This window comes from Apodemus sylvaticus, chromosome 13, assembly GCF_947179515.1.
Source record: "Apodemus sylvaticus chromosome 13, mApoSyl1.1, whole genome shotgun sequence".
Classification (NCBI taxonomy): Eukaryota; Metazoa; Chordata; class Mammalia; order Rodentia; family Muridae; genus Apodemus; species Apodemus sylvaticus.
The window spans coordinates 80,366,412-80,393,278 of record NC_067484.1 but is presented as its reverse complement, the minus strand read 5'-3'; the positions used below and the strand labels follow the sequence as shown (position 1 = coordinate 80,393,278).

General features: G+C 52.5%; 1 protein-coding gene across 28 annotated transcripts in view; it reads right to left on the bottom strand.

Annotated features, from left to right (window-relative positions):
* Positions 1–26,867, bottom strand: part of Celf4 (CUGBP Elav-like family member 4) — a 278,574-nt gene that overhangs the window by 53,624 nt on the left and 198,083 nt on the right. For 13 of the 28 annotated variants that reach the window (XM_052155776.1, XM_052155796.1, XM_052155777.1 and 10 more), the window contains exon 3: positions 7,043–7,121. In XM_052155776.1, the coding sequence (XP_052011736.1) occupies positions 7,043–7,121 (79 nt within the window). The remainder of the gene's footprint in view (positions 1–7,042; positions 7,122–26,867) is intronic. The other 15 variants (XM_052155787.1, XM_052155797.1, XM_052155790.1 and 12 more) reach the window with 2 other exon arrangements.

Here is a 26,867-nt window from a genome sequence, read left to right as displayed (position 1 = left end):
TGTGTGTGTGTGTGTGTGTGTGCGCGCGCGCGCGCTTTTACTTGGCTCTTAAAATTTAATTTAGTTTTAGTTTACTTTAATTGCAATTGGCCTTCTTTAAATTTTTTATTTTGTGTGCTTGGATGGGAAGGGTCAGAGCACACACGTGTGGAGGTCAGAGACCAACTTGACGGACTGCTCCCTCTTTCTACCACACGGGTCATAAGGACTGAACTAAGGGAGCCTGCATCTTCACCGGGCCATCTTGCTGACCACACCCTGTTTTTTAAAGACCGCCTCTCACTGGCCTGGAGCTCACAGAGGTGGCGAGCCTGGGGATCTGTTCCCTCCTGGCCATAGCTAGCATCACACGTGTGCCTCCTTGCTGGTTCTTTTACGTGGGTTCTTCAGATGAAGCTCAGTCTGTCGGGTTGGTGTGGCAAGCGTTTGACTGACTGAGCTACTGCCGGTTCCATCCACTTCCTTAGAAACATGGGAAGGGCTAGGCGAGGGGCCAGACTCACGGGGTGGGGTGGGGTGGGATAGGGTAGAACCATTTCCGGACCTCTCTAGACCTATGTAGTCTGGTGCCTAGCCAAAAAGTGAAGTTAGCCGCCCTTGGTTTACCATGGTGTCTCCTTCAAGAGACTGCTTAGGGGAGGGAAGATGGCACTGTCGCAGTCCCCATGATTCAGGGAGGCCCAGCTAAAACAAGTCCCCGGTAGAGGGCAAAGCCCAGACATACTCGAGCTCATATATGGTGACTGCACCACGCACTCCAGCCCCTGAGATCCGCTGTGCGGACTCGGGAGGCACAGGCAATGCTGAAGGGTGAATATTTTGTGTCCCAAAGTGTTGACAGACAGCTCCTTTTGGGGGCTGCTGCAGGGCCTCAGTCACCAACCACATTTTGCTGGCTATGGTAAACTTTGTTCATCCCTGGATCCCCTGGGCAGCTGTAAAGCTGAGGTCTGGGTGAGCGGAATCAGGACAAAGCCCTGTGATCTACACGCCCAGGATGGCTTCCAGCCCGCAGCACGGTCCTCCCGCCTTCCTCTCCTCTGCAACCCCTCCCACCTGCCTGGCCTGAGGGCGGTCTCGGCAGAACCCAGAGGGGGCACAGTTCTGCTAGAAGCCTTTGTCCAGTTAGTCATTCATTGCTCCTGATGATGGAAAAACGGACACTTTTGCATGGTGCACTTCCACAAAGCAGGGTCAGCCTGCGCGTCCATTTCATTAGAACACACTGTAAATGGCCTTTGGAGTGTAAGAGGATTGTATTGTTGGAAGAGCCCAGCGGTGAGAATCACCGCATCTCGAGGTCAATAGTTATGGCCATGGGTCTCCTCGGGCCATGTGCCAGGGCCAGAAGCGCGGCAGGAGCAACCAGCTGCCCTGCCTGGACTCACACCCTCAGCTAGGCCCCCAACCCCCTGGGAACCCTTCGAGACCACATGCGGTCTGTCTGCTTAGAAACAGAATGATGCTTGGAGGAGAAATGGAGGAACGTAATAGGATTTCAAAAGCCGCAGGACCCGATGGGGCTACAGATGGTGGAGGGGCTGGGAGGAGGGAACTGGGCCTGGGTTTATGGTGGGGAACGTGGCCTCGGGGACGGCCTGGGATCCGCATCGCACGCATCGTGTCCAACCTCATTAGCTGGCCCAGCGGGACTCCACTGCCACACTGGTGTGTCTGCGTGAAGGGAAGGATGCTGTGAAGATGCTCTTATGGACTGGGGACGGCAAAAGGCAGCGAGAACACGGCTAACTGACTTGGCCAGCACCGGACCAGGGCGGGTGGTGGAGAGGGCACATCTAATAAGCACCGAGGGACTGAGGGTGGGGTTCACACCCTCACGATCCTCCCCTCCTTTCCTTCCTTGCATGTGTGTATGTGTGTATGTGTGTGTGCATGCATGTGTGCGTGTGTAATCCTCGTGTATGTATATATGGAGGAGGATATAGTTCTACTAGCTGAGGTAGAAGAGATGGGACACAGAGATAAGAGGGAGGGGAGGGGTGGAAGAGAGGGAGGGAGGGAGTAAGGGAGAGAGAGAGAGAGAGAGAGAGAGAGAGAGAGAAGACCCAGGACCAGATTGGACTGGGATGTCCAGCTCCAGGCACTTTTGTAAGGCTTGTTGGGTGTGGTGTGTATGTGTGTGTGGGGTAAGACATAAGAGAAGATTCTTCATTTTCTAGAAACTTCCTTGGGGGTGTGCCAGTAGCATCTTAGAGTTACTTCTCTGTGTTCCTTCCGGGCAGTGCTCAAAGCCCTTTCCCTCCTTAATCTGTCTGCTTCCGGCCCTGACACAGGGGTGGAGGGTGGGGTGGTCAGAAAGCTCCTCCTGCTGCCTCTCTCGCCTGACCCACTTCCCTGAACTCATGGGGTATCCCACTAGGTTCCTTTAGGCTACTGTCTCAGCCTCCCTCCTGCGACCTGGGGAAAACACAACCCACCTAGCAGGGAGAGACCCGGCCTGGCTTTGTAATGTGGGCTTTACCTGTCCCAGCCAAGGGCCAGGTGACCGACTCTTAATCTGGTCCTGTCTTTAAGTGACATGATTCTGCTATAGCGGTGGCTACTTTTTCTTGTCTTTCTGCCTGTGAGCTTTCTCCAGAGCTAAGCATGGAGGAGCGTGGGGCACACCCTGGAAGGCTGTGACCTTGCTCACACTCCTGCTGGAGGCCGTACCTGGCAGCAGTAGGCTGGGCCTCTGGGAACGGTGAACTGCGAGGAGCCAGGCCTGCTAGCCGCAGGCTCTGATGGACCCTGTTTCTCACATAGTCAGAACTAACCTCACACCAGAGAAGAGGAAAAGAGCCCTGTCAGCCTGAACCAAGCAATTCATCTATCCTAGGGACAACAGGAGCTCTGTAGGCAAAAAGGTCACCCTTCCTTACCCCCACAGTTCCACCCACACCTGTCCATGCCCATTCCCAGAATGCCAGTGTGACCATGCGATGCTTCTAGAAGCACAAGAAGTGGAATGGGAAAAGGGCCCTTGAAGTGCCTGAGTGGGCAGGGTAGGGAGAGAAGCCCTCCTCCTACCAAAGACCCTTTACTGACCTGGAAGGCAACGGGTGGAGATGCCAGGGGCGCATGCGCATTCCAGGCCCTAGGTCTCTGGAATATTGAGTAGCCTGGGAACGGAGCTGCTGGGGTTGGGACAAAGACGCAGCCTGGGTACTGGGGCTCACCATCACCTTTGGGGGGACGTCTTTTTCTGCCCCTCTTGGCTCCAACACATTCTCCAAAGCTCCTCTCTGCCCTCCTCTTTCCTTCTCTCACATTTTTTCTTTAAAGATTTTGTGGCATGTGTTGTGTGTGTGTTTGTGCGTGTACTGACTGGTTGTGTGTTTCAACTTGACACAGGCTGGAGTTACCACAAAGAAAGGAGCTTCAGTTGGGGAAGTACCTCCATGAGATCCAAATGTGGGGCATTTTCTCAATTGGTGATCAAGAGGGGAGGGCCCTTTGTGGGTGGTGCCATCCCTGGGCTGGTAGTCTTGGGTTCTATAAGAGAGCAGGCTGAGCAAGCCAGGGGAAGCAAACCAGTAAGAAACTTCCCTCCATGGCCTCTGCATCAGCTCCTGCTTCCTGACCTGCTTGAGGTCCAGTCCTGACTTCCTTTGGTGATGAATAGCAGTGTGGAAGTGTAAGCTCAATAAACCCTTTCCTCCCCAACTTGCTTCTTGGTCATGATGTTTGTGCAGGAATAGAAACCCTGACTAAGACAGTGTGTATGTGTGTATGTGTGTGTATGTGTGTGCATGTGTATATGTGTGTGTGCATGTGTGTATGCATGTGTGTGCATGTGTGTATACATGCGTGTATGTGTGTGTTTACATATGTGTACATGTGTGTATGTGTCTGTACGTGTGTGTGCATATGTGTATACATGTTTATGTGTGTGCATGTTTGTGTATGTGTGTATGTGTGTGTGCATGTGTGTGCATATGTGTATGCATGTGTGTGCATGTGTGTATACATGTGTGTATGTGTGTGTTTACGTATGTGTGTATGTGTCTGTACGTGTGTGTGCATATGTGTGTACATGTTTATGTGTGTGTATGTTTGTGTATGTGTGTATGTGTTTATGCATGTTTGTGTATATGTGTATGTGTGTGCATGTGTGTGCATATGTGTATGCATGTGTGTGCATGTGTGTATACATGTGTGTATGTGTGTGTTTACGTATGTGTGCATGTGTGTATGTGTCTGTACGTGTGTGTGCATATGTGTGTACATGTTTATGTGTGTGTATGTTTGTGTATGTGTGTATGTGTTTATGCATGTGTGTGTATGTGTGTATGTGCATGTGTGTATATGTGTGTGTGTGTGTGTACATGCCCATGTATGTTTATATAGAGAATGATACTGGACACCGTCCTCAAGCACTCTCCACCTCATTGTTTTAAGACAGGCTTTCTCACTGGCCCTGGAGCTCACCAGTTGGCGAGAGTGGCTGGCAGGAAGCCCTAGGATCCTCTTATGCCTTGTCCTCCTCACCCAGTGACGGTACCACAGACATACACTCAGCTTTCTAGTGAGGTGCTGGGGTCCCAACCCAGGACCTCACCACCCAAGCACATTACCCACTGAGCCACATCCTGTCTCTTCTCACCAGGTCCTCCTTACCGACTTCATTTCCCCTCCACCATCCCACCCCTCTCTTCCTTCCACACCTTTCTTCTTTATTCCTTTAATAATCTTCACCTTTTCCTCCTCCCTTCCCTCCCTTCCCCAAGAAAAAAATATTTAATGGATATTAAATTGTTTTAAACCAACTTTCTTTTTTAAAAAAAAAATAGCTGGGCGATAGTGCTGACTCAGGACCATCTCCCTGTTTAATATTGAATATGCAATTAATAGATAGATGTTTAGGTTTGCCTCTTCCCTTCCCTCCCTTTCCACCGCAGCGAGAATAAAAGAGCTGATTAATCTGGCTTGGGGCAAGTGTCAGCGCAGGAGATATATGGGAGAAAGCCGATGAGGTTAGCAGCTTGGAGTGGGGAGCCATTGCCTCCCAGCGAGGGATGGCTGAGGAGTGAGTATCCTATCCCAGCATTCCGCTGGGCTGGGGCTGAGGGGACGCCCCACGCCCACTTCCAGTCTGGAGAACCTGCGGGGGCCAGGCCTGCCTGATGCTCTGAGATTCTCTAGGAGAGGTCAGGTTCATGCCGCCCTGGTTCACCCCAGCTCTGGGGGGTCCCTTTCTTTCCAGTCCATTACCATTGTCTCCTGGTGCCTCATCCAGCTTACCTGGCTGCCCCTCTCTGGGATGACTGGGGGGCATTAGTTGTCCACGCAGTGTGACTGCACTTGACAGCTACCTTCTACCCTTGGCTCCCTGAACATGGGACGGCGAGGCGCTGCATGCCCAGCGTCTCCCAGACCTGTTCTCACTGGGTCTGCCTTCTGGAGACCAGTTCTGGGAGAGACCCTGATCCCTGTCCCTAAGCCCTGAGCGAGGCTGAGCAAGGACACGGCCCTGCCGCCATCGAGGAGGGAGCCTGTGGTCTTGCTCTCTTAGGCCCTTAATGCTGAGTGCATTAGATCTTAATTGCCAGAGTCTTAGGATGCTCGGTGAACAGCAGGCGAGGTGTGGCCGGGCCCCGAGACACGAGGTGCCTTTGGAATGCATCTGTTTGGGCCCTGTTGGGTAGGACCTGAAGCTCAAGTCAGGAAGGGCCTGAGACAGGCAAGGAGCTTGACACAGAGGGCTCAAGGGCGTGGTTTGGGAGGACTCAACGATCACTGAGACCAGTGCCTCCTTTAGTCGCACTAGAGTTCACTTCAGGACTTGAGTTTTAAGTATCTTTGGGTCTGACCAGGCACTGAGTTAGCCCACTTTCCTGGGGAGGAAGCTGAGAGCATTATTCGGTGCTGCCCAGGCAGGGCACGGTCAACGTGAAGTTGGAGGCTGAAGGGACACTTCCTGAGAAGCAGAAATGCCAGCACCTCCTTTCCAAGGCTGTCAGACTGGACTCTCGCAGGGGCCCACACCTTCCTTCTCTCCCTTGAGCTGGGGTTTCTCCTTCTCTCCCTTGGGTGAGGCAGTGTACTCAGTACCACGGAAAGACAGTTTGCTGCGGACAGTCTGAGCCCGGGTGGCAGAGGCCTGACCTCTGATGCTGGCCACATGCCCTACCAATGTCTCTTCTCTTCTGCTCACGTTGTAGCATGGTTGAATCCTAGCTAGAGCGTACTAGAAATAGGGCGGTGCCAGGGTGAGCACAGATCACCCTGGAGCTGAGGTGGGGAAGCAATGTAGCTTCAAAGACACTGTATTTCCAGGAGAAGTGTTGCCTGGTAACAGATGTCCCTGGCTGGCCACCTGTTTTGTCTTCCCAGGGCTGAGCTTCTGGGTTGTCTGTCTGTCTGTCTGTCTGTCTGTCTACCTATCCATCCACCTCTTTCATGAGTGTGCATGAGTATGTGTGTGCACACATGGGTGTGTAAACCTGTTAGGGTGCTCAGCCTTGTATTGGTCTCTGGAGAGCTCTGTGTTCTGGGGTGAGCTGTTGTGGGTAAAGCCATGTCCTCTCTCTGGCCCCTTTCAGATGTCTGTCTGTCTGTCTGTTTGCATCCGGCTCTCCAGTCTTCATCCCCACACTTGCCTTGTGTGACCCTCGGCCCCACCACAACCCCTCTCACACGTTTTTCTTCGTAGCCTTGACCCCTCTTAAACAAGACTGCAGCCATTGATTCTCCCCTAACAGGGCCGTGGTCTACTATTCAGATCGCATCACAGGGGGATTTCCTTGACAGCACTCAGGCAGGCACATATTTTGCCTACGAGAGTGTAAAAGGATAATCCCTGCATGGTACCTTGTTTGTTAGACAGGCACAGCCCTTCCCTCTGCCCAGCAGGCCCCTGTCTCCTAGCCACTCCATTTTGTCTTTCCACCTCAGTCATTCACAGCAACAAAGGCCTGTCCCTAGCCTTCTGTTCTGAGGGGGAGCAGCAAGGAGAGGAAGAGGTAGGGAGTCGCAGCAGTGGGACGAGGTGGGAAGGAAGGAGGAGGAAGGGAAGGGTCAGAGACAAGTGGGCCCTCACGTGAAGGGGGCTGGCGCAGGCAGCTACTACCTCCTCGACTCTCGCTGTCCGCAGGCTTCACCTGGATCGGCCGGTTCATCTGCAACAGAGCAGAGGGAACAGCGTTACAGGGAGCAGGGAGCCGGGAACCAAGGGCTCAAGTTCGAAAGTGCCACGCCCACTTGGGGGGGGGGCACACACCTAGAGACATGCAGGACATCCTCTCAAACTTCCATCACTACCTCATTCTCCACAGCCCATTATTTCGTGCGCGGTGAGGGGTGGTGGAGAAGCCTTTCTGGGTTGGAGATGCTGTAGCTTTTTGTATAGCTCTCAACACCCTGCTAGGCATGCCATCAACTTCAGAATCAGAATCTGAAGTTGATGGCAGGCCTATTCCTTCTCTCTTCATCCAGAAAGTCCTCCTGTACCCGAGGCACACCTGTGACCGCTCTGGGGTCCCTCAGGCTTTGCCCAGATGGACCCTGCCTGGAACTGACTTCAGACCTGGTCATCTCTAAGACTGGCCTGGGAAACAGAGATGACGGAGGACTCGGTTCCCACTTCTATGTCTAGAACGGAGCTCTAGGCTGGAGTTCCCGATGGGAGTCAGAGAGGTCCTGCAAAGGTGGAGTAAATACCATCAGTTTTCCCGTTTGTGGGAAGTAAGATGTCTGGGCACTGGAGTGCCTCCGCGAGCTTCTCCCTGGAACTGGTGTAATACTACATTTGGCCGCTAGAGGTCTCTAAACTCCAAGCATCGTGGCTCAAACCGTAGGTTGAATCCCAGCTCCGAGGTACAAGGGTGGTCTTGCCAGCCTTGGGTTCCCGCCGTATTTCAGACAGTAAAAATTATAGAACCACACAATGCGACGTTCTTTATGTCTTCGCAACCCATGTTTCTCCCGTATGCCCCTCCCCGGTCCCTGCTTGCAGTTGCATTTGTCTCGCAAGATGCAAGGTTCTCCTTGCAAAAGCACCCCCATTTTAAAGGCAGAGAAGCCGAGGCCAACAGACAATCACGTGCTTTTCCAGGCCACCTTGTGGCAAAGTCTGCAAAGGCTGTTTCTGCATTTGCTTCAGTTGCACCTTGCTGCCAAGTCCCCTCCCTTACAGGGCCTGGACCAGCAGTCACAAGCAGCCTCCTGCCTTGCGGTCCAGGATTTGAAGTGAGTTTTGGCTGCGTTAAGACATCTGGGCATTGGAAGGGAGGACTTTGTGACTCAGCAAGGTGAAGCCGAGGCCAGGGGAAGGGCAGAGCCACACAAGGAAGGACAGAGACGGCACGCAGGATTTAGAGTCAGGGCAGACAAGGAAGGAGAGGCGAGGGCAGCCAAGGCCAGCGAGACTGGCCTCTGGGGGCCAGGCTGTCCTGCTTCGCCTCCACCAGGTGTGATTGACAGCCCTGGGAGGGGGTGAAAGAAAGGTGCTTTGTGTGAAAGCCGCAGCCACTCCAGCCGCAGGAGGCTGTCATATTACAACGTCTTGCCAGCTCGGGGACGCATGACAGGGTGCTGCTGGGCCCCCCAACAAAGCAGTCTTTTTCGAATTGAAGGAATGTTAGTGTCTAGAAGACCAGCCAGGGATTTCACTATGGAAGGGGGGCTCTGTGTGTGTGTGGAGGTGGGGGGTTCACTACTGGCTTGCTGCGTGGAGCTCAGCAGCTCCCTGGGGACTGAAGCTATGTGTACGCTAACTAGTTACGACACACCTCACTATGGCCCCAACTATCACTTTTGACTACCCACCTGGGATATTCCCCTCTGCCGTCCGAGGGCTTCGCAGAGTTGGGCCTAGGAGCCCAATTGTGTCATTAGTTTCTGTCACCCCGTCTCTCCAGCCTTTGTGCTCTCAAAGCAGACAGTTCTCTGCAGTCAAGATGACCATCCACATCTTGCTGGGAGGAAACTGATTGGGATGCTACAGGGAGAGGCAGGAGCACCGTGGACATAGTGACCAGCCTGCATGGATTGTCCATTTGGACCTCAGTTACTTGGGGAAGGAAAGGCCAGGCAGTATGCAGAGAAGACACAATTTCTACGTATCGAGGACAGTTTGGGACAGGTTCTTCGGCTACCACATTGTACACCATCCTGTTGGTGTAGAAGCAGCCTCCCTGGCCTCCCTCATATGCCCTCTCCACATTTCCACATCTATCTCCCTCCTGATCATTTCTCAGGCCTGCTGTGCTCTAAGCCAGCATCCCACCATTCTCTGACGCTGACCGGGTCCCTGGAGTAGACTGGGTCTTGCAGGCCTCACTCATAGAGAGAAGTTGTAGCCTTTGGTGCGATTGTGTTTGGAAAAGCATTGAGCACTGAGGCGGTAACGACGGTCTAAGTAGTGATGGCAGGTCTGACATGGGCGCCATCCTTAGGAGACAGAGAGGACACACAGGGACACGGGCACACATGCAGATGAAGGCCACTGAGGACACAGCAAAGTGATCTTCTTTCAGGGAGGAAAGACTTCGCTCAAAATCAGTCCTGCTCATATCCTGGTCCAGAACTTCCAGCCTCCGGGGTAGTGAAAATACATTTAGGTAGTTTAAACCACACAAGCACCCAGCACCCAGCACCCAGCAGCCCCAAAAGATGAGCACCCCTGGCCCATGAAGATTGAGCGAGGGAAGGATCTTACAGGGAACTCACCCTTCTCCTCGTAAAAGACACCCTTGAGGGTGGAATCCAATGGCAAGAGGCTGGGGGCTTAGCTTGCTCAGGACTCCATAGCTGCTATAGGGATTGTCTTATAATAATGTTGCAGGGCTAGCCTCAAGCGCTGGGCGGGGTGGCCAGATAGCATACAGGCTCGGGCTTTTTTATTTTCAACAGAAGGCAAGTGTTAACCTAGGGTGTGGAGGGTTCCCGGCTACAGCAGGTTCTGTGTGGGAGGCTGAGTCTGGAAGGAAGACCATTCTCCTCTGTTTCTCATGCTCTGCAGGTCCAGCATCGCCAAGCCCTGATTCTGACGTAAGGAAGGGAGTTGAGCAGAGCAGGCTGACCTGGTGGAAGATACCGAGTCAGGCCACAGAGACAGGAGAGATGACAGGGCCGGGTGTGGCAGGGGAGGGAAGCCAGAAGGACACCCAAAGGAGAGGAAGGGGGAGAGAAGAGTCGGGGAGGCGAGGAAGGAGAAGAGAGTCTGAGGAGGAATGAAGGAAGGATGGATGAAAAGAAGGGACAAAGGCCACCTGACACCTCCCTGTAGCAAACATTATTTCTCCAGCCCAAGCCAGGGCCTCAGGACACCTTTGGTCCCGAGACACCTTTCTCCTGTCTCACAGTTCCGTCCTCCATCCATTTGTCCCGACAGTGCGGGGTGCCCTAAGAAAGCTACCACATGGCATTTTCCTGAGACTGTTCTTTATTCTGGGTCCTGCCTCCAGGCTGGGAAGGGGTGTCAGCCCAGCCAGGGATGGCCTTCCCTGGATCAGAAACAGCTTCCTCAAGACTGGAGGCTCCTGTGCCAGACCTCTGGGAAGGCTGCTTGGGACCTGGGGTCCCACTCCAGGTAGAGCAAGCCAACTTGGCTTGGGTGTGGTAGTTTCCTGAGCTTTGCATAGATCGCTAGGACCAGAAGGGAGCTGGCCCTTCCCTGTCCCTTGCCACACTCAGGTCCAATCTCATCAACTCCTGGTTCTGCTTTGGGGAAAGGGATCTGTATGGACTGAGTGGTCTGGTCAGAACAGGATTTAGGGCCAGCTTTGCCTCTGCCAGCGGCAGAGGATGGGCAGACAAATGGCTCCTGCCCAGTCCCTTCCCTCTGGCTCTGTCTCCCTGCCCCAGCCCCTCCCCCTGCCACTCTTTGCATCAACACATAGCCATGCATTAAACAAGACATTCCATTAATTTCTTCATCATCATAACGTACGCTGGGACATACCCTTTAAATATTCATTCAGCTATGAAAACTGGGCATTAAAATTTTAATAATGTCAAGCTCATTTGAACCAGGCTCCTTGGGGACGATTACGATACAATTAGAATAAATATGATGATTGAGCTGGTCCAAAGGCTTCACCTGTCCAGCAGGTCTCTCTGTATAAACAGAGAGACCTGTGGCTGGTGGGCATACAGACTGACAGACAGGCCGGGCTCTTTCCTGACTCTACCTCCCCTTCTACACCCCCCTCTCTGCTTCATGCCTCCATGTCTGCTCCTCACAGGTCTCCTGAGAGCCAGGGTGCAGGGTACCATCCATCCATCAGGAGGGTGGCTCTGATTAAGATCCTCATTCCGGTTCCTCCTGGCACCAGCCAGACCGCTCACTGGATCCATTCGAGAGTAGGGTTTTGTTTGTGCTGACTTACTCTCCCCAGCCTTTAAAGGGAGGGGTTCCTCAGACAGGAATGACCACCTCTAGAGCAGGGCCAGTCTGGATATCCAGGGGTCTCCCAAACGATCGGCTGTGCTCTGTCACCAGAAAGAGAAACTTCCACTTTCTGCAGCAATGTCTCCCCCCCCCCCCAGCCCCCAAGGCTGGTGTGGAGGTTTGGGGTGAGACTGAGCCTTCCTGCCTTACAGCCTTTGAAACCCAACTCTGGAGGTGACCTGGGACTGTCCTCTTGTCTAATTATCTAGCTTCTATTTCCTGATGACAGGGAATGAATTTCTTATTAGATCATGGGCTCTTCTTAGGGGCTGGTACTTCCAGACTCAACCTCTTGACTGCGCATCCCTGTATCACACATGCACACATGCATGTGCACATGCATGATTGGTAACATACCATATAACTATTGCCTTTAAAGAATTCACTTTTGGGGGGGGGGGAATCATGACGAAATAAGAAAGTAGAGGACACAGGAAAGTAGTGCCCATTTTAGGGCAGGCAAGATCAGCTTCCCGTGTCTGTGGGCAGAAATAGCTCTGTGGTGTTCGGCTTCTAGGAAGAAGCAGAGTTGGCCTGGGTTCAAAGGGCTAGCCCTCTGTGCTCCCGGATCCCACCGGCAGTCCTCCAGCCCCAGATACTCCCTGGGTTGCAGGTGAAGAGCATCAGGGACAGGTGATCTTAATGTGTGGTAAGCTGTCTCTGGGACATGCTCAGTACTGGTATGAAAAGGCACACATTGCTGAGGTATGACCAGCCCTGTCACAGCCCAGCCATTCCGTTAAGATGAGCGTGCTCTATCCTCATAATATTGTCACAGATGACACCGTGATATAGATTCTTTGTGGTGGGAGAACGGAACTCACACCATAAACAAAGGTGGATGGCTGTCTATGCTGCCTGCCCTGGACTTTACCATCACAGAAATAATGAAGTTGACACATGAATGGTAAAAGCATTTGTTGAGAGGTCAAGATCTCATCTGCTGCTGGGTTAGATTCCCAAGCTGCACATCCCAGGCTCAGGCAGAGTCGGAGGCAATGCTGAGCCCTTGCTGGGGACTTCCACCGCCCCAGTGAGCAAGGCTCTCAGGGAAAAAGACAAGAGCTGTGTGCATCATTTGTGGTTTGTTGTAAATATCGGATTGATTTAATTGCCTCCTTAATAAATTGCCAATGGTTCACTCTAAAGAGAGGGGCTAGAGATTCAAGGAAAGGTGACTTTCTCCAGTACTAGGCCTGACTATGAACACCTCCAGTGGCATCCACAGTACCCCACCATGACCTGTCCAGGGCAGCTGACCCACTGTCAGGGTACAAACTCCCAAGGCTACCAGGGTTAGAGTTGATGTTGATCTCTTCTTCTGCTTGGTAGCCTCCTATGCCTCCTGCAGCCTCCAGTCCTCACCCTGTGGTCCTGCAATGTATATCAGGTGTCCTTTGAAGTTCTTCATGCTCCTTTTCATGGCTTTATGGCATCAATGGAGTGTTCTGGTGCTGGGTTTGTTTAATGTCTGTCTCCACTCTATAAGGGACGGCCCATAGCCATTTTGTTTCTGATGCACATCCAGGCCCCGGTCATGGCGGCAGGAACATTGAACACTTGAGACATACAGAGGGCATGGAGGGATCTCAGTCATTAAAGCAGTTGTGGTGCAAGCGTGAGGGGCTGAGAAAGATCTCCAGAGCCCATGTAACAGACGGCGGCATGTGCTCGTGATCAGTCTCAGTGCTGGGGAAGCAGAGCCAGGCAGATTTCTGGGGCTCCCTGGTCAGCCAGCCTAGCCTAATTGGCGAGTTCCAGGCCAGTGATAGACCCTGTCTCAAAAGCCCAAGCTGCCTTCGCTTCAGCTTCACATACACTAAGACTGAAAAGGTCCACACAGGGATCTCTGAAGCAGTCTGCATTGTTGAAAGTACAGGGAAGGGGACAGGCTTGTTGAGAAGAAAGGTTTCAATGGTGGGGGAAGGGAAGCTAGGAGGGGTTAGGGTGGAGAAATGAATAAAATCCCTCATATAAATATTTTAATCTGTCAAACCAAATTAAAGTAGACAGTGCCCTGTGGAATGAAACCTGAAGTTGAACACACACACACACACACACACACACACACACACACACACGACTTAACATACTCATCGTATGGATGACCAAGGCCTCTCTCATGTGGAATCATCAGCCTAGTCCCTGGGCCTGGCAGAAGTGCTCAGAGGCTGTAAGTGGGTCACCCGCCCTTCATACTTGTTTCCAGACCAAAGAGAAAGGCCCGTTAATCCTCTGCCCTCCAGCCGCGCCGCCCTGTTGTACCTTCGGATTAGGAAGGGTTTATTGAAGCAGTGATCGTCCTTTAGAGAGACAGCCAGCAGTCTGACCAGACAGAAGAACGGGGTGATTGTTAAAATATGCAAATCTAGAGCCCATTGAAATGCAAGCCCTCCAGACAAGATATTTTAAAAATAAATCTTACTTCTGTCCTCACTTCCTGATCCAAAGAGGCCATCTGATGCTTGTCCAGTCGAGATACAACAGCCCTGTCAAGATCTTTGCCCGCTTTTACCCCTTTCTTCATTTGACCAGCCAACTAAGGCTGCTAGTATATTTCTTGGGCAAAGTGCTTGAGTTAGACTGCAGGTGACTCCCAGAGACTCAGTGCTGTGTGCAAGCCCCGCCTTCCTCCCTCACTTCCTCTTTATTACAAAGTAAATTCTAAGGCATCACCTCCACTTCTTGCAAGCCTTCCATGATTGAGTCCACTTGATTACACCTGTGATTACATTATGTATGGTATGTGTGCATGCATGTGTAGGTTTTTGTGGTGTGGAGTTGCTGGAAATCAATATAGGGTGTCTTCTTCCATTGCTGTCTGCCTTATCTGGGGAAATCTTGAGACAAGGTTTCTCACTGAACCTGGAATTCAGTGATTGAGCTAGACAGGTTGACCAGTAAGCCCAGAAATCCTCTCGCTCTTGCCTTCCCGGTGGTGGGATTACAAGGGCTCTTCAGTGAGCCTGGCATTTTATGTGAATGCTGGGGATCAGTCTCAGGTCTGAGGGCTTCCACAGTGAACACTGCTGACTAAGTCATCTCCCCGGCCCTCACACCCGCTGCACTGAGCATCACTGACTTGGGGATGTTTTGTTCTGCACTGTCAACAGTGTTGGATGTCAAGGAGCAGCAGAGCTTCTGATCGCCTGGGAGAAATGGCTGGATCGTATCCTCAGACTGGGGCCTCCTCGTTGTAAGAAAGGACCTGGAAGCCAGGTATGTGGTGGGAGCTGGGCACCTGGGCAGGACAAGTGTGAACTGTGGCAAGCAAGTCTCTCTCGTGCTCCAGAATTTTCTGTGACCACATAGTGAATGTAATATCCTTTGTTCTTTCCTGAAACCCAAACTTTCAGAGTGGGTGGAGATTGGAGTTAGAGGGCGCCTAGGGGGGAATTTACAGGGATAACAAAGGGAAGAAGGGAAGCTCACAAATTGTGATAGTGAGGAGAGTCACTGAGGCTCGGAATGGTGGCAGGCTGTGCCTGCTGGGCCTGGCAGGACCTGAGTGCTGCTGTGGGTTGGGTGCCGGCTTCTTTGAGACAAGGCGAATTCCCACCAGGACATATTCTAGCAAGTGCATGGAGCAGAATGAGCTCAAAGAGGCCCGCACAATGCCAGACAGATGCTTAGAGCAAGACGGGCCGCTGTTCTCTGGTATCCAGCGCCATCTGATTCTGTGGGAAGGTGGGATTCCAGACCTGACGCCGAGAAAGTGCTAGACAAACGGATTAATTATCTCATGGCACAGATGTACTTCTTGGTTCCCAAATGACCCCTCACCCCAGGCCAAATCCGGCAAAGGGACTAAGATTATGTGAGGAATGCAGAGCTCTTAGTCCAAGCAGCCCCTGTGCAGCCTACACAGCCTCTGTGGTCCAGCCCTATAAGCAGGCTGCCCGGCAGTTGCTATGCAACAGGCTTCTCTGCTCTACAGTGTCCAGCCAGCAACAGCAGGCAGCACTGGGAGGCTGTTCTGTTGGTAGGCGGCTTGTGCTGCCTGCCCACACTCCTTCCTTCTGCTCGCCTTCCTCCTCCTCCTCCTCCTCCTCCTCCTCCTCCTCCTCCTCCTCCTCCTCCTCCTCCTCCTCCTCCTCCCCCTCTTCCTCCTTCTCTTCCTCCTCTTTGTTCTCCTCTCTCCCCTCCTCCTCTGAGCCTTCTCCTCCACCTTTGCCTGGAATTTATGTATAAAATCTACATATCTGCCCTTTCAGCTAACCGACTAGAAGGAGGATTTCTTCCCTTGTTCCTGGTCTCTGGACTGGTCAGAGGTTCCGTGACAGGCCTAGACCAGGCTCACTCTTGCTTCCAGTACAGAGATCTTCTAGTGTTTGATGTCCATTGTCCCCTGAACCTCCATGGTCTAATGATCAGAGGAGGGGTCTTTGTGATTTACACTTCTCTGAGCTAGGACAGGTGAAGTAGAAGGTTGCCAAGATAAGGCCTCTGGCTCTCTGACCCTGGGCTTTAGTGACCACGTGTCCCTGTCAAGACGCTGAGTCCCCCAGTGCCAAGGATTCCTTGTCCATCTTCCTCTTACTGTTTCCACCCATCCATCAGGGCTATGCTGGCAGAGGTAGGAGGATCCTCACAGTCTCAGTTAAGCACCGCTGCCGTGGAAACCAAACTAATTAGCTGCTCAGCCAGGCTGGGGTCACTCACCCTCTTTAGGGTGGGGGTGCACGATGGTTGAAAACAGTGGATGGATAATTCTGGATAAAAGCAGCTCTGATTTAGTTTCCAGGCCCAGATTTCTATCCTAGCTTTGCAATACACTTGCTCACGGAGGCAGCAGTTACTTAACCCCTTAAAGGCGTACCCTCCTAGGATGCAGGGGGATGGGGCTTAATGAAAACTCTTAGCACAGTGTCCTACAGCCACCCTCTCCCTCCTGCCCTCCTGTGGCTCTCCCTGCTTCTATGGGGGGAGAGTCTGAGATTACAACGTGTAACCAAGAATCAGGGTGCCGAGACATGTGGTACTTGTTCTCCATCCCATCCCGAGAGCCTACCCTTTGCTCTGTCCCAGCTTTGTCCTCTGTCCTTGGTCCATCAGCACGTGTGTCTGCCTCTTCAATGAACTACCTACTTGATTCATTAATTCACTCAATTTATTCACTCTCACTCTCTCATTCATTCATCTGGCCCGTGTTAGTTGAGTGCCTGTGTGGGTGGGGCCTGTTCTATGACCCCTGCTTCTACAGCACTGTTTACTGTCCAGTCTTCAGAAGAAGAAGGCTAAAATCCCACTCTGCTATGTTCTTGGGCCCCACTGTGCCTTGGGTTTGTTGATGTGGTTGGCTAGTGAGCTTCAGGGACGAACCTGCCTCTTCCTCTGCAGTGCTAAGATCACCAGCCTGTGCCATTATATGCTGTCTTTTTCAGTAAGTTCTGGGAATTGAACTCGGGTCCTCACGCTTGGGTGGCAAGCACTGTGTTGACTAAAGCATCTGCTCCGTCTACTATGTGTCTATTTTTATACCTTACAGTTTTTGCTACTGTGGCTCTACAGTATACCTCGAGGTCAATGTTTGCTGTTGTTGTGGGGATAGACTTTGAAGATGTAATTTAGGCTAGTCACGAACTTACTGTGTAGACCAGGCTACCCTCAAAATCTTGGCAATCCTCTGCTTCAGACTCTCAGAGAGTTAGGATTAAAGGTGTGAACTTACATGCCTGTTCTCTCTCTCTCTCTCTCTCTCTCTCTCTCTCTCTCTCTCTCTCTCTCCTCCCAACCCTTCTCCACTTTAAATTTTTCAATGTAGAAGTCTTTTATCTCCTTATTTAATTTATTTCTGATGTTTTTATTTCCTGAAGCAATTATGATTTGGACTTTACACTTTTGCCCATAACCCAGTCCTGATGGCCAGGTATCCCTGCCTAAGGAGGGACCAACTCCCAGCTTTCTAAAGTCCTCTCAGTCTGACTGGTGGATAGGTAGACAGCTGCCCGGGGAGTGGGGATCTCCACTGAGTGTGAATCTGGGGCAGTCTCGGGGCTGTAGGAGCTAACTTTAGTGTTCAGGAAGGCCAGGTTTCCACTTCCAAATGTGGACGTGGAAATCTCCCTCACGTCCCATCACCTGCTGCAGCTGATCCTGCCTCCTGAGGCAGTGCTCCCTGGCTGAGTAGTTCTTCACAGCTAAGGTCTTAGTGTTTTCTTGTAGACATATCCCTGACACATTCTAGCCCACACTGCCACTAGTGCCTCTGAGGGAGTAAATCCGGAGCCTCCGGACAAGCTAGCAGGATAGGCACGAGGAAGCAGTAATCAGGCCCAGGGACTGGGACAAGACCCTTCTCTGTGTCATCTGCATCCTTCCTTCCCTCTCTTATCTGACCCTCTCACATGCTTGGCGCCTCGAGTGCCAGGGGGCCCTCTCCCCGTCATGTTCCCTCATCCTACTAAGCATGTCCCCGGTCGGGTTCCTTCCGCTTCCTCCCCAAGCCTGAACCCTCTTCATTCTCTCCCAAGGCTTCAGCCTCAGCACAGGCCTGGGGAGAGAACCCACACGAAGTAAATGACAAATGGAGAGGAAATTGCTCTTAATCCCCACGCCACAATCTGGTGATGTCGGCCAAGCGCAAACCTGAGTCATCTCTGAACAGCAGGCAGCGACGTTTGCTTTTTGAAATTTGTTTTGTCTCTGGGCTTCTGATTTAATCATTCCCCCCCTCTCTCCCTCTCCCTCTCCCTCTCCCTCTCTCCCTCTCTCCCTCTCTCCCTCTCTCCCTCTCTCCCTCTCTCCCTCCCTCTGCCCCTTGTGCTCCAGTGTTCTAACGTGAGCCTGCACCCAGCTCGTCCAAGCCTGTTTTCCTGGCATTAATTAACACAGCTCTCCAGCCTCCAACAGGCTAAATGATGAATCAGGTTAAATTCCAGACAACAGCCGCACACTGCCATCAATTAGCCATCTCTGGGGTAGCTTCATTAATAAGCATCGATCACGGCCCAGCCCTCCTTCTGGAACATGCCAGGGTCTCTGGGTCACGGGCACTGCTTGCAAGTGTGTCAGGCGTGAGTGCAAATATAAGCATGTATATAAACTGGAGTGTGGGGTGAGGGGCGGGTGATTACAGAAGGGTGGGGGGCACGTGTTTGGGTGAGTGGAGCGAACTGGGGGCGGCCTAGATCGGTAAGCAACGTGCATATGTGCATATAAGTGTGTTTGGTGTGTGTGTGTGTGAGAGAGAGAGAGAGAGAGAGAGAGAGAGAGAGAGAGAGAGAGAGAGAGATTCTACACACAGGTAGCTCTGGTAGGGGATGTGTGTGATGTACACGTGGTACACGGGCGGAGAGTGTACTCAATGGGAAGGAGCTGTGTGCTCTCTCCTCGTCTGCACTCTGTCTTTCTTCCAGTGGGCCTATGACATCTCCTTGCCCCTCTGTCCAGGAAGGCCCACACCCTCCTCCTGTCTGAACACTGGGGTTCTTGTAGGTGCCACTGGTCCTTTGTCCTGTCCCTTCCCCTTCTTCCTTGGAGATTCTGCTTGGCTTGCAGCCCTGTGAGGTAATCCTAAACTCTATCTTGCCACTCTGCCCCTGCCCCTGGTACATCCTCGCTGTCAGTTAGCTATTCTCCCTGGCATGATCTCCAGCCCAAAGCCAGACATGTTCCCATGGTGAGTTCCCAGCCTTTAGGGCCCACTGTTCACTGTTAGTACACAAGGCCTACTGATCCCTCCAAACCCTCTGCTTCTTGAGATTAGAATGCAACCCTCCACTTCCATCCGTCTACCCCTGCTTTGTCCCACATCTGCCTTAGGCAGAATAGTTAGGAGCCAGGAACAGCTAGAAAGCTCAGGGACCCCTGTGCCCATGTCCTAGGGCCTGGCTGCTCAGGCTGCCCACTCTGTCTGTGCCCACTATGGCCCCTCTGGAGGAACCGGCCACAGCACACGCCCTGAAGGCAGCAGGCACCCAAGTCTCCCTCTTGCCTGATATCCACTGCTTATTTCCCATCAATGTCCCCTCGCCATGCTGGTCATGGGCCAGCAGCCACAGGCCACACATTCCCCACTACACTTCCCAGACCCTGCTTCAAGGCGCTGGTTAGCACCACCCTCAGAATCACACATGGGACAGACACTGTGGTCCTTAGATGTGAGCATTCGAGTGGTGACAGGGGTGTGACCTCCCATGGCGGCCCAGCAGATTGGCTTTTTAAAGGTTAATTAAGAACCTTCCGCTGGACAGCACGGCCATGGTGCAGCCGGTGACGGTGGATGCCGTGTCTCTTCAGACCATTAAACACTAATTAGGTTTGGAAAGTCTATTGAGCTCCTGAGGTCTTGTCAAGGCAAGTGCTAGCCCCGGGATGCCCTTCGAAATACCGGCAGAATCACCTTGACCCCAAGGCCAGCTGCTGGGCTGCCCTGTAACCTCAGGATCCGAGCTACAACCCCCATCTCTCGGCCTCTCCCTTGCCTGGCCTTGCCTGGCCTACCCACCCTTTTGATGCTTGCTTGCAGGACGAGCAGTTTATCTGGGGCCTGCCCAAAAGATGCCTCCTAACAACCCTTCTTGCTTCTAAGATGTCACCTCTGTCCACCTTCCGTTAGAAACTTGCCTACAGTGGCATGGAGACTGGTGAGGGGTAAGCTAAGAGTAGCCGGGGTGCTAGTGTCCAGTGGCAAAGGAGGTGCTGGGAGAATTCATACCCTATGCTCCATCTTCCTCTTGGGCTTGCTTTCCCCACAGCACTATTGAAAGTGCCTTGAGACATGCAGTCCCAAAGATTCCCTGAGGTGGAACTCTGTTTCCCCTTCAGCAAAATCTTACCCACCAGAGCCCAGCAACCCTCCAGATACCTCTTTCCTGAAATCTGTTTTATTCCCTGCTATTAAATTCAGCCATTGGCAACCACAAAGTAGCTACTCCTGATGGCATGAATTCATCCAGGTACCCATTACCAGAAGCCTTGCCTTGTGCTGAGGGACCTTGAAGGGGATGCCCTTGGAAGAAGCCCTCTGTCTGTGAGGTTTTACCATAGGTGGTCAATATTTACCTGAACGTCATGTTTCTACTGTCCACTGGCCCTTATCTTTAGCTCAAACGAGTTGTCCAGGAGCTGAGAGATTTCTGAGGCAGCAGGATAAGTGTGTTCATGCCCAGATCTATAAAAAGGACATGTGACCCCAGGGTCTCCCAGGCTACTGGACTGGAGTATAAATTTTTTTGCCTCGGTTCTAGAAAAGTTGAGAAGTGAGAATGATATTGACCTTAGGCCTTTCTGCAGAATCTGCATGTCCTACCTGCCCTAGCTCCAGGAGCAACAACACGTGTGTACCTATAAACACACGTGACGACTGATGTTGCCACATTATAGCCACCGCTCATGGCCACCACTGCCGCGTGACCTCCTATCACCACCGTCACTGATACCGTCATCACCACTTCCACAGTTACCATAGTTACCGCCAGCACCGCATATGCACACCATCACGCGCACAGACCATGGCTTAGCTCACACTGCCGGGAGGATGCTGTGTGCTGGACAGGGCGTGTTCTGGGTGGAGCTTTCGTGTAAGGCTCTCCACTTCCCTGGCAGTTACTTTAACCTTTACAATAAGCTGGTACCTAGGGCCTGGCCCCATAATATTGAGAGGCTACTGAGGCTTGCTTGGCAAGGGCAGGCAGCTACCCTCACCCCCGTCACTGAGGCACCATGACCCTCAGGATTCATGCTATCACAGTTGCCTGTCCTGGGTGAATGGTTTCCAGAACAGTACAAGCCAGGTAGGTCGAGGCACCAGCAAAGTGCTGGGGACCCAGCTTAATGTCCCTTGCCCCTCGCCCCTCTCCACTGCCCCTCTGGACAATACCCTGCACTCCTACTACCACCAAGGAAGGCCAGAAAGGATGTAGGGAGTGTGCATCATTTAGATTTCCCCACCCAGATTACCAGAGTCCCCAGCCCTGGTGACAGGCAGGGCTGAAGCGAAGTGGGCCTGTGTGGGCCCAGGAGGCACAGCCCAATTTCATAAGCACGGAGTATTATGATTGCATTGATTTCCGTCATAAATCATATTTCCTATCTCCTGACTTTCTCTCCTGCGCCCCGACTTAAGCCTTGGTATTTTCTTTAGCTACTGCCACTGCCGAGACTAGAGATGATATTAGGATAATGATGATAAATTTTGCCCTGAGGCTAGGCCACTCCCTTTGTGTAGGGAGGGGGACTGTGTGGCCCTCAGATGCAACTCTTGGCTGGAAGGTGGCTCTCCTGAGGATCTAGGGGACGGAACACTTGTCACCTGTGCCTGGATGTTTGGGCATTATCACACAGGAAAAAAAAATGAGCACACATATATGTGTATGCAAGTGCACGTAGCTTATTTTCATGCACAAGCAAAGGCTTCAACGTCCCTCCCCGCCCCAGGATAGCTTCTGTGTGAACACATGGCAGAAGGGAACAGGGGTAAGGGTCAAAGTCAGCGCTGAGTCTCCAAGGAGCAGCTCCCCCCAGGCTCTGTGCTCCCGGTGACTTAGGACTCTGTGTTCCTGGTTTTCCTCCATGCAATGTATCTCAGTGGCACTATACACCATCTCCTATTTGTCCTGTTGTGCCCCGTCCTCCCTGTGGTGGATCCCGGTGACAGCCAAGGCAGGGACTTCTCACCTTCCTAATGCCCGCTAGGATGCCAAGCCTGGGATAGCTTGGTGGGTGTGGGCACATTTTTCTCTATATCCTGGCTTCAAGATGTAACACAGTCTTTCTGTAATTGTGAAAGTCTACACAGTCTTTCTGTAACACAGTCAGCACCTGGGTGGGCCCCGGGGTGGGGGGACCAGTTTGGTGTCCAACGTGCTGGGAGATGAAACTCATAAACGGTGCTGACTGAGCTGGGCTCCCTTGAGGAGTGAAGATGACATTTGGGGTTCTAGATACAGCAGCAGGATATTCCCATGGGGCTCTGGTCCCACGGAATGGGAGACCCTCAGGAGCTGCAGGTTCTCGGACACATGGACCAGTCTTGGGACAGGAAAAGGGCTCATAGGGGAGATGGGCTGATGGCTGGCCTTTTCTTATCTATTCAAATCATGTTCCTGACCTGAATGTCTTCTCTCACGGTTCTGTCCACAGGACAGAGGGCAGATGTCAGGGGTCAGGATCCTCTCCAGACCAGGCCTTATTTGTGACCTGTGCGTACAGTCTTCTGGATTTCGTCAGACAGCTGGTAGCACGTGCCAGACGTCATGCCCTACAAACCCTGGTTCTCTGGGAATGTGTGTGCGGATGAGATGCTGTGTTCAGGCTGCTGAGGTCAACTCCAGCCTATCTCCAGACTCCCTGAAGCCCTACTGACAGGGAAGACAGTGGCCGGGGGCGTCACAGACTCAGAGGAGATGGAAGGGTCTGACCCTACCACCCACAATTCAGAAAGCAGCTTCAGGGCGCCCTCTAGGATGAGGTATCCCCCACGACGTGAGCTCACGGCTCTGTCAGCTACCTTCACATTGAAACTAGGCTAAGGAATGAGCCACCCACACCACCCACAGCCCCGTTCCACCCCCGTGCTGTGAGTACATTCTGCTTTGCACATCTGTAGACAATGGCTTACAGGAGCCATGGCAATGAGAGCCTCTTGAGAGACTGGGAAGGGCAATGCCTTTGAGACTCCTGATTGGGTTCCATGGTGAATAATAGGGGTTGAGGCATCGCAGAACAGAAAGCAGAGGTGCTTGGCCGGCCAGCCTCTTTACTGTCCTTGCAGCCCTCTGTATCAGCGCGTGTGTGCGCGTGCACACACACACACACACACTCACACATACACACACACACTCACACACACACACACTCACACACACACACACTCACACACACACACTCACACACATACACACTCACACACACACAGAGAGAGGGGGGGGGAGCTTTCTGCTCGCTTCCAGCAGTCCCGAGGGCCAACAAAGCATTCCTGCTCAGGCCGCAGAGCACGGTGGTGCTCCCTGGTCTGTTTTCAACTGCTGCTGTGCCTGTGGGAAGGGTCCCTGCCTCAGCAGGCTGGACGGGCTTCTGGGAGACAGGAGAAGCAGGATGAGGTGGCGTATCCGCCCTGCCTTGGCCCTCAGCATTGCACTTCCCATCCTTTATTGTAGAGAGAACAGGCCAAGCAGGGAGAAGTCGGATCCCTGTTGCTGACTCCTGTATGACCACCCTCTCCCCATCTCAGGACCTTCTGGGAAATCATGGGCTGTCGGGGAGGAGGTCAAAGAATAAGTAATACGGCACGAATACGTATGGAGATACGTTGGAGCCACACAGGACAACCCCAGTGGAGAGAGGATCTAATCTTACCTGCCATATTAGCACACACACACACACACACACACACACACACACACACACACACACACACAGAGTCCTTGGGTTCTAACATGGAAGGGAGGAAGGGACCAGGGAATGGGCTCACCCTGTCCTGTCCCTAATGGTCTCCATGAATGCCAGGTTTATAAAAGCAAGTTACCCAGTGGGGTTTCTACCTGATCCACCAATTTGTACGCAGAGGAGATTTCTAAAGCTTGTGGGTGTTCTAATCTACGTGGGAGCTTGAGACGGTATACTCGGAGGTTCACTTGTGATGGAAACAGATTGGGCTGCTGAGAACTCACAGATGTTGACTCTGGTCGTGCCTGTGCTGGGCTTCGAGCAGAGCCTTATATGTGTCTGCTTTAAATATGCTTTTGAGAGAAGAAGCAGACTAGCGTGTGTGGAGCGACTGCGTCTGTGTCTGTGTGTACCTTCCGGACTTTTGTTGTGAGGCCCATCCTGAATCTGGGTGTTGGGACACTGTCATGGACAGTCACTAGCTATTCACTCTCACAAACTCTGTGTGTGTGTGTGTGTCTGTGTGTCTGTCTGCGTGTCTGCCTGTGTGTGTGAAGTAAGGAGGGAATGTAATATTCTCTAAGCTCCAAGATAATGGAAACCTAGCAGGTGTGGTACTTCGAGTGACCACCAGATGGCACCAACATGCAACCTAAGGCTTTGGAACTTGGGAGTTGGTTGGGCTTTGTTTTCGCCTGTGTGACTGGTTGGGGGCGGGGCGGGGCGGGTGAACACATAGACGTGGAAAGGTAGGAAGACGCTATCTGATGTGGGCTGGGCATCCTTGGACATTGGGAGGGTAGCTGGTAGCACGTGCAAGACCTCATGCCCTACAAACCCTGGTTCTCTGGAAATGTGCATGTGTGCGGACTAGGAGCTGCTGTGTTCAGGCTGCTGAGGCCAGCTCCAGCCTATCTCCCTGAAGCCCACCACTCAGGGCTGCCCACCCTGACTGCTTTTGCCATCATCCATCCTCACCATTACTTCCCTCCTCCCTCCTTTCTCGCCACGCCTTACTCACCCACACTGTGACGGGAGTAATCTCTCCCACTCTCTAAACACTGTCAGAGCCCTCTTTATGCCTCTGAGCACGAACCCATTGTCCCCGTTTTTTTCCCTCCGTTTTTTGGCCACCCCTTGCCCAGAGCTGTCCTGCCATCTGCCGAGCATGGCTCACTCAGGAATCTTCTAGAAATCAACACCTATCCCGATAGAGGCCACCGCAGGGGCTGGACACTAGAGTGAGTACCAGATAAAAGCCACGAGTGGGGACACCTTCCCCACTTGTCTGCCTACACAGTGCTAGGGGAGGCTTGTTGGCCCACACCAGGCCCACGGCCCTGGGATAGGACAAGGACTTCCTGGAGATTTGGCGCGTTAGAGCAGAGCACTGGGGTGTGTTGTATGGTTCACCCATGGGGCCCTGGATTGGGGGGTTGGAGAGAGAGGGTATACAGACCACTGTGGCTCCCTGAAGCTATTTGTTTTGTCGAGGGAAAAAAGGTATCAGGTAGCCCAGGCTAGCCTTAAAACTCCCTTCGTAGTTGAGGGGATAGCCTTGAACACTTTCATGTATGTGTGTGTTTGCATTCGTTTATGTTCATATGTGCGTACGCATGTGCATGCACATGTAAGCCAGAAGTCAGTCAACCTTGGGTGTTGCTCCTAAGGAAATATCTTCCTTGGTTTTGAGACAGAGCTTCTCACTGGGACCTAAGGCTAGCCAATTCAGCCAGGTTGGTGTCTTAGTCAGTGCTCTTACAGTTTACGAGATTTCGACCATTTTCCTCTATGGAGAGGAGCGTGACAGCACAGGCAGACATGGTAGCTGAGAGTTCTACAATCGCATTCCTGTGCAGCAGGAAGAGAGAGATACTGGGCCTGGCATGGGCGTTTGAAATCCCAAAGACTAACCCTAGGAATACACTTCCTCCAGCAAAGCCACACCCACTCCAACAAAGCCACACCCACTCCAACAAAGCCACACCCACTCCAACAAAGCCACACCTCCTAACACTCCCTAATGACCATGCATTTAAATATATAAACCTATGGGGACCATTCCTATTCAAACTACCTTAGCTGTCTGGCTAAACAGCTCCAGACGCTCCAGTTTCTGCCTCCCAGGTGCTTAGCTTGTAAACACTTGCCTCCACACTTGGCTCTTTATCTGGGCTCTTGGTGCTTTTGCAGAGAGCTCTTTCCTGACAGAGCCCTCTCCCCAGCCCCTGGCCTTGAACTTGATTCTTTTGTCTCTGCCTCCTAATTGTTGGGATTATGAGTGAGACCACCCCGTTCAGCCCCATCAATGGTTGCCTGTTTTTAAGGCGGATGTGGAAAGATGGCACTGTCATCAGCTTTAGTAGAAGGGATTTCAGAAAAAATAACGGTCCTCACCAAAGTGAGGGAAGATTCCCCAGTAAGCCACGAATGCTTGCGCTCTTGGTGTTTAGCGAAGCACGAGTGTGCACACACACAGCTGCAGGCTCTCCTGAACCTGAGCTCCAAGGAAAGAGGGAATGCCCCGGGGCCAGCCTGGCCCGCCAGTGTCCCCCACTCCCCACCCCCAGACTGCCATTCCCCTAGAGATGCGTATTGAAGATGCAGAGGGGCATGCCCTGTCTGTCCCAACAGTGCCTTAGCCTCAATCCATTCCGCTCGTTTAGGTTTGGTTGTTCAGAGCAACCTGCAGGAGCAAAGTGTGCAGGATGGGGGAGGGGCTGAGCAGGGGAAAGTGGAGAAAGAGGGCGGAGTTAAAGCAGCATTTATTGTTCCTCGGGCTACACCAGGCCTGCCGGAAGTGGGAGGGGAAGACAGTGAGCTATGCATGCTCTTATGCTCGCTTGCTGGGGCCGTGCAGGTGGCCACGAGTCTAGTAGTTTGCTAGTGATGTGCTTTTAGGCACTTTTGATGGAGACAGGTGGAGAGGAAGGGCCCTGGGCTTGTGACGGTGAGTTAAATCTGAGAAAACAGCCCCATCCCCCATTAAGGTGTCAAGGGCCTCTGAATACACGGTTGGAAAGCCAAGGCAGGTCTAGCTCAGAGCCTGGGTGTACTGCAACCTCCAAGGCCTCCCAGTCACCCACCCTCCCTGGCTAAGTGGTGACAGCAGCCACGCAGCGAAGATTGATCCGTGGCCCTT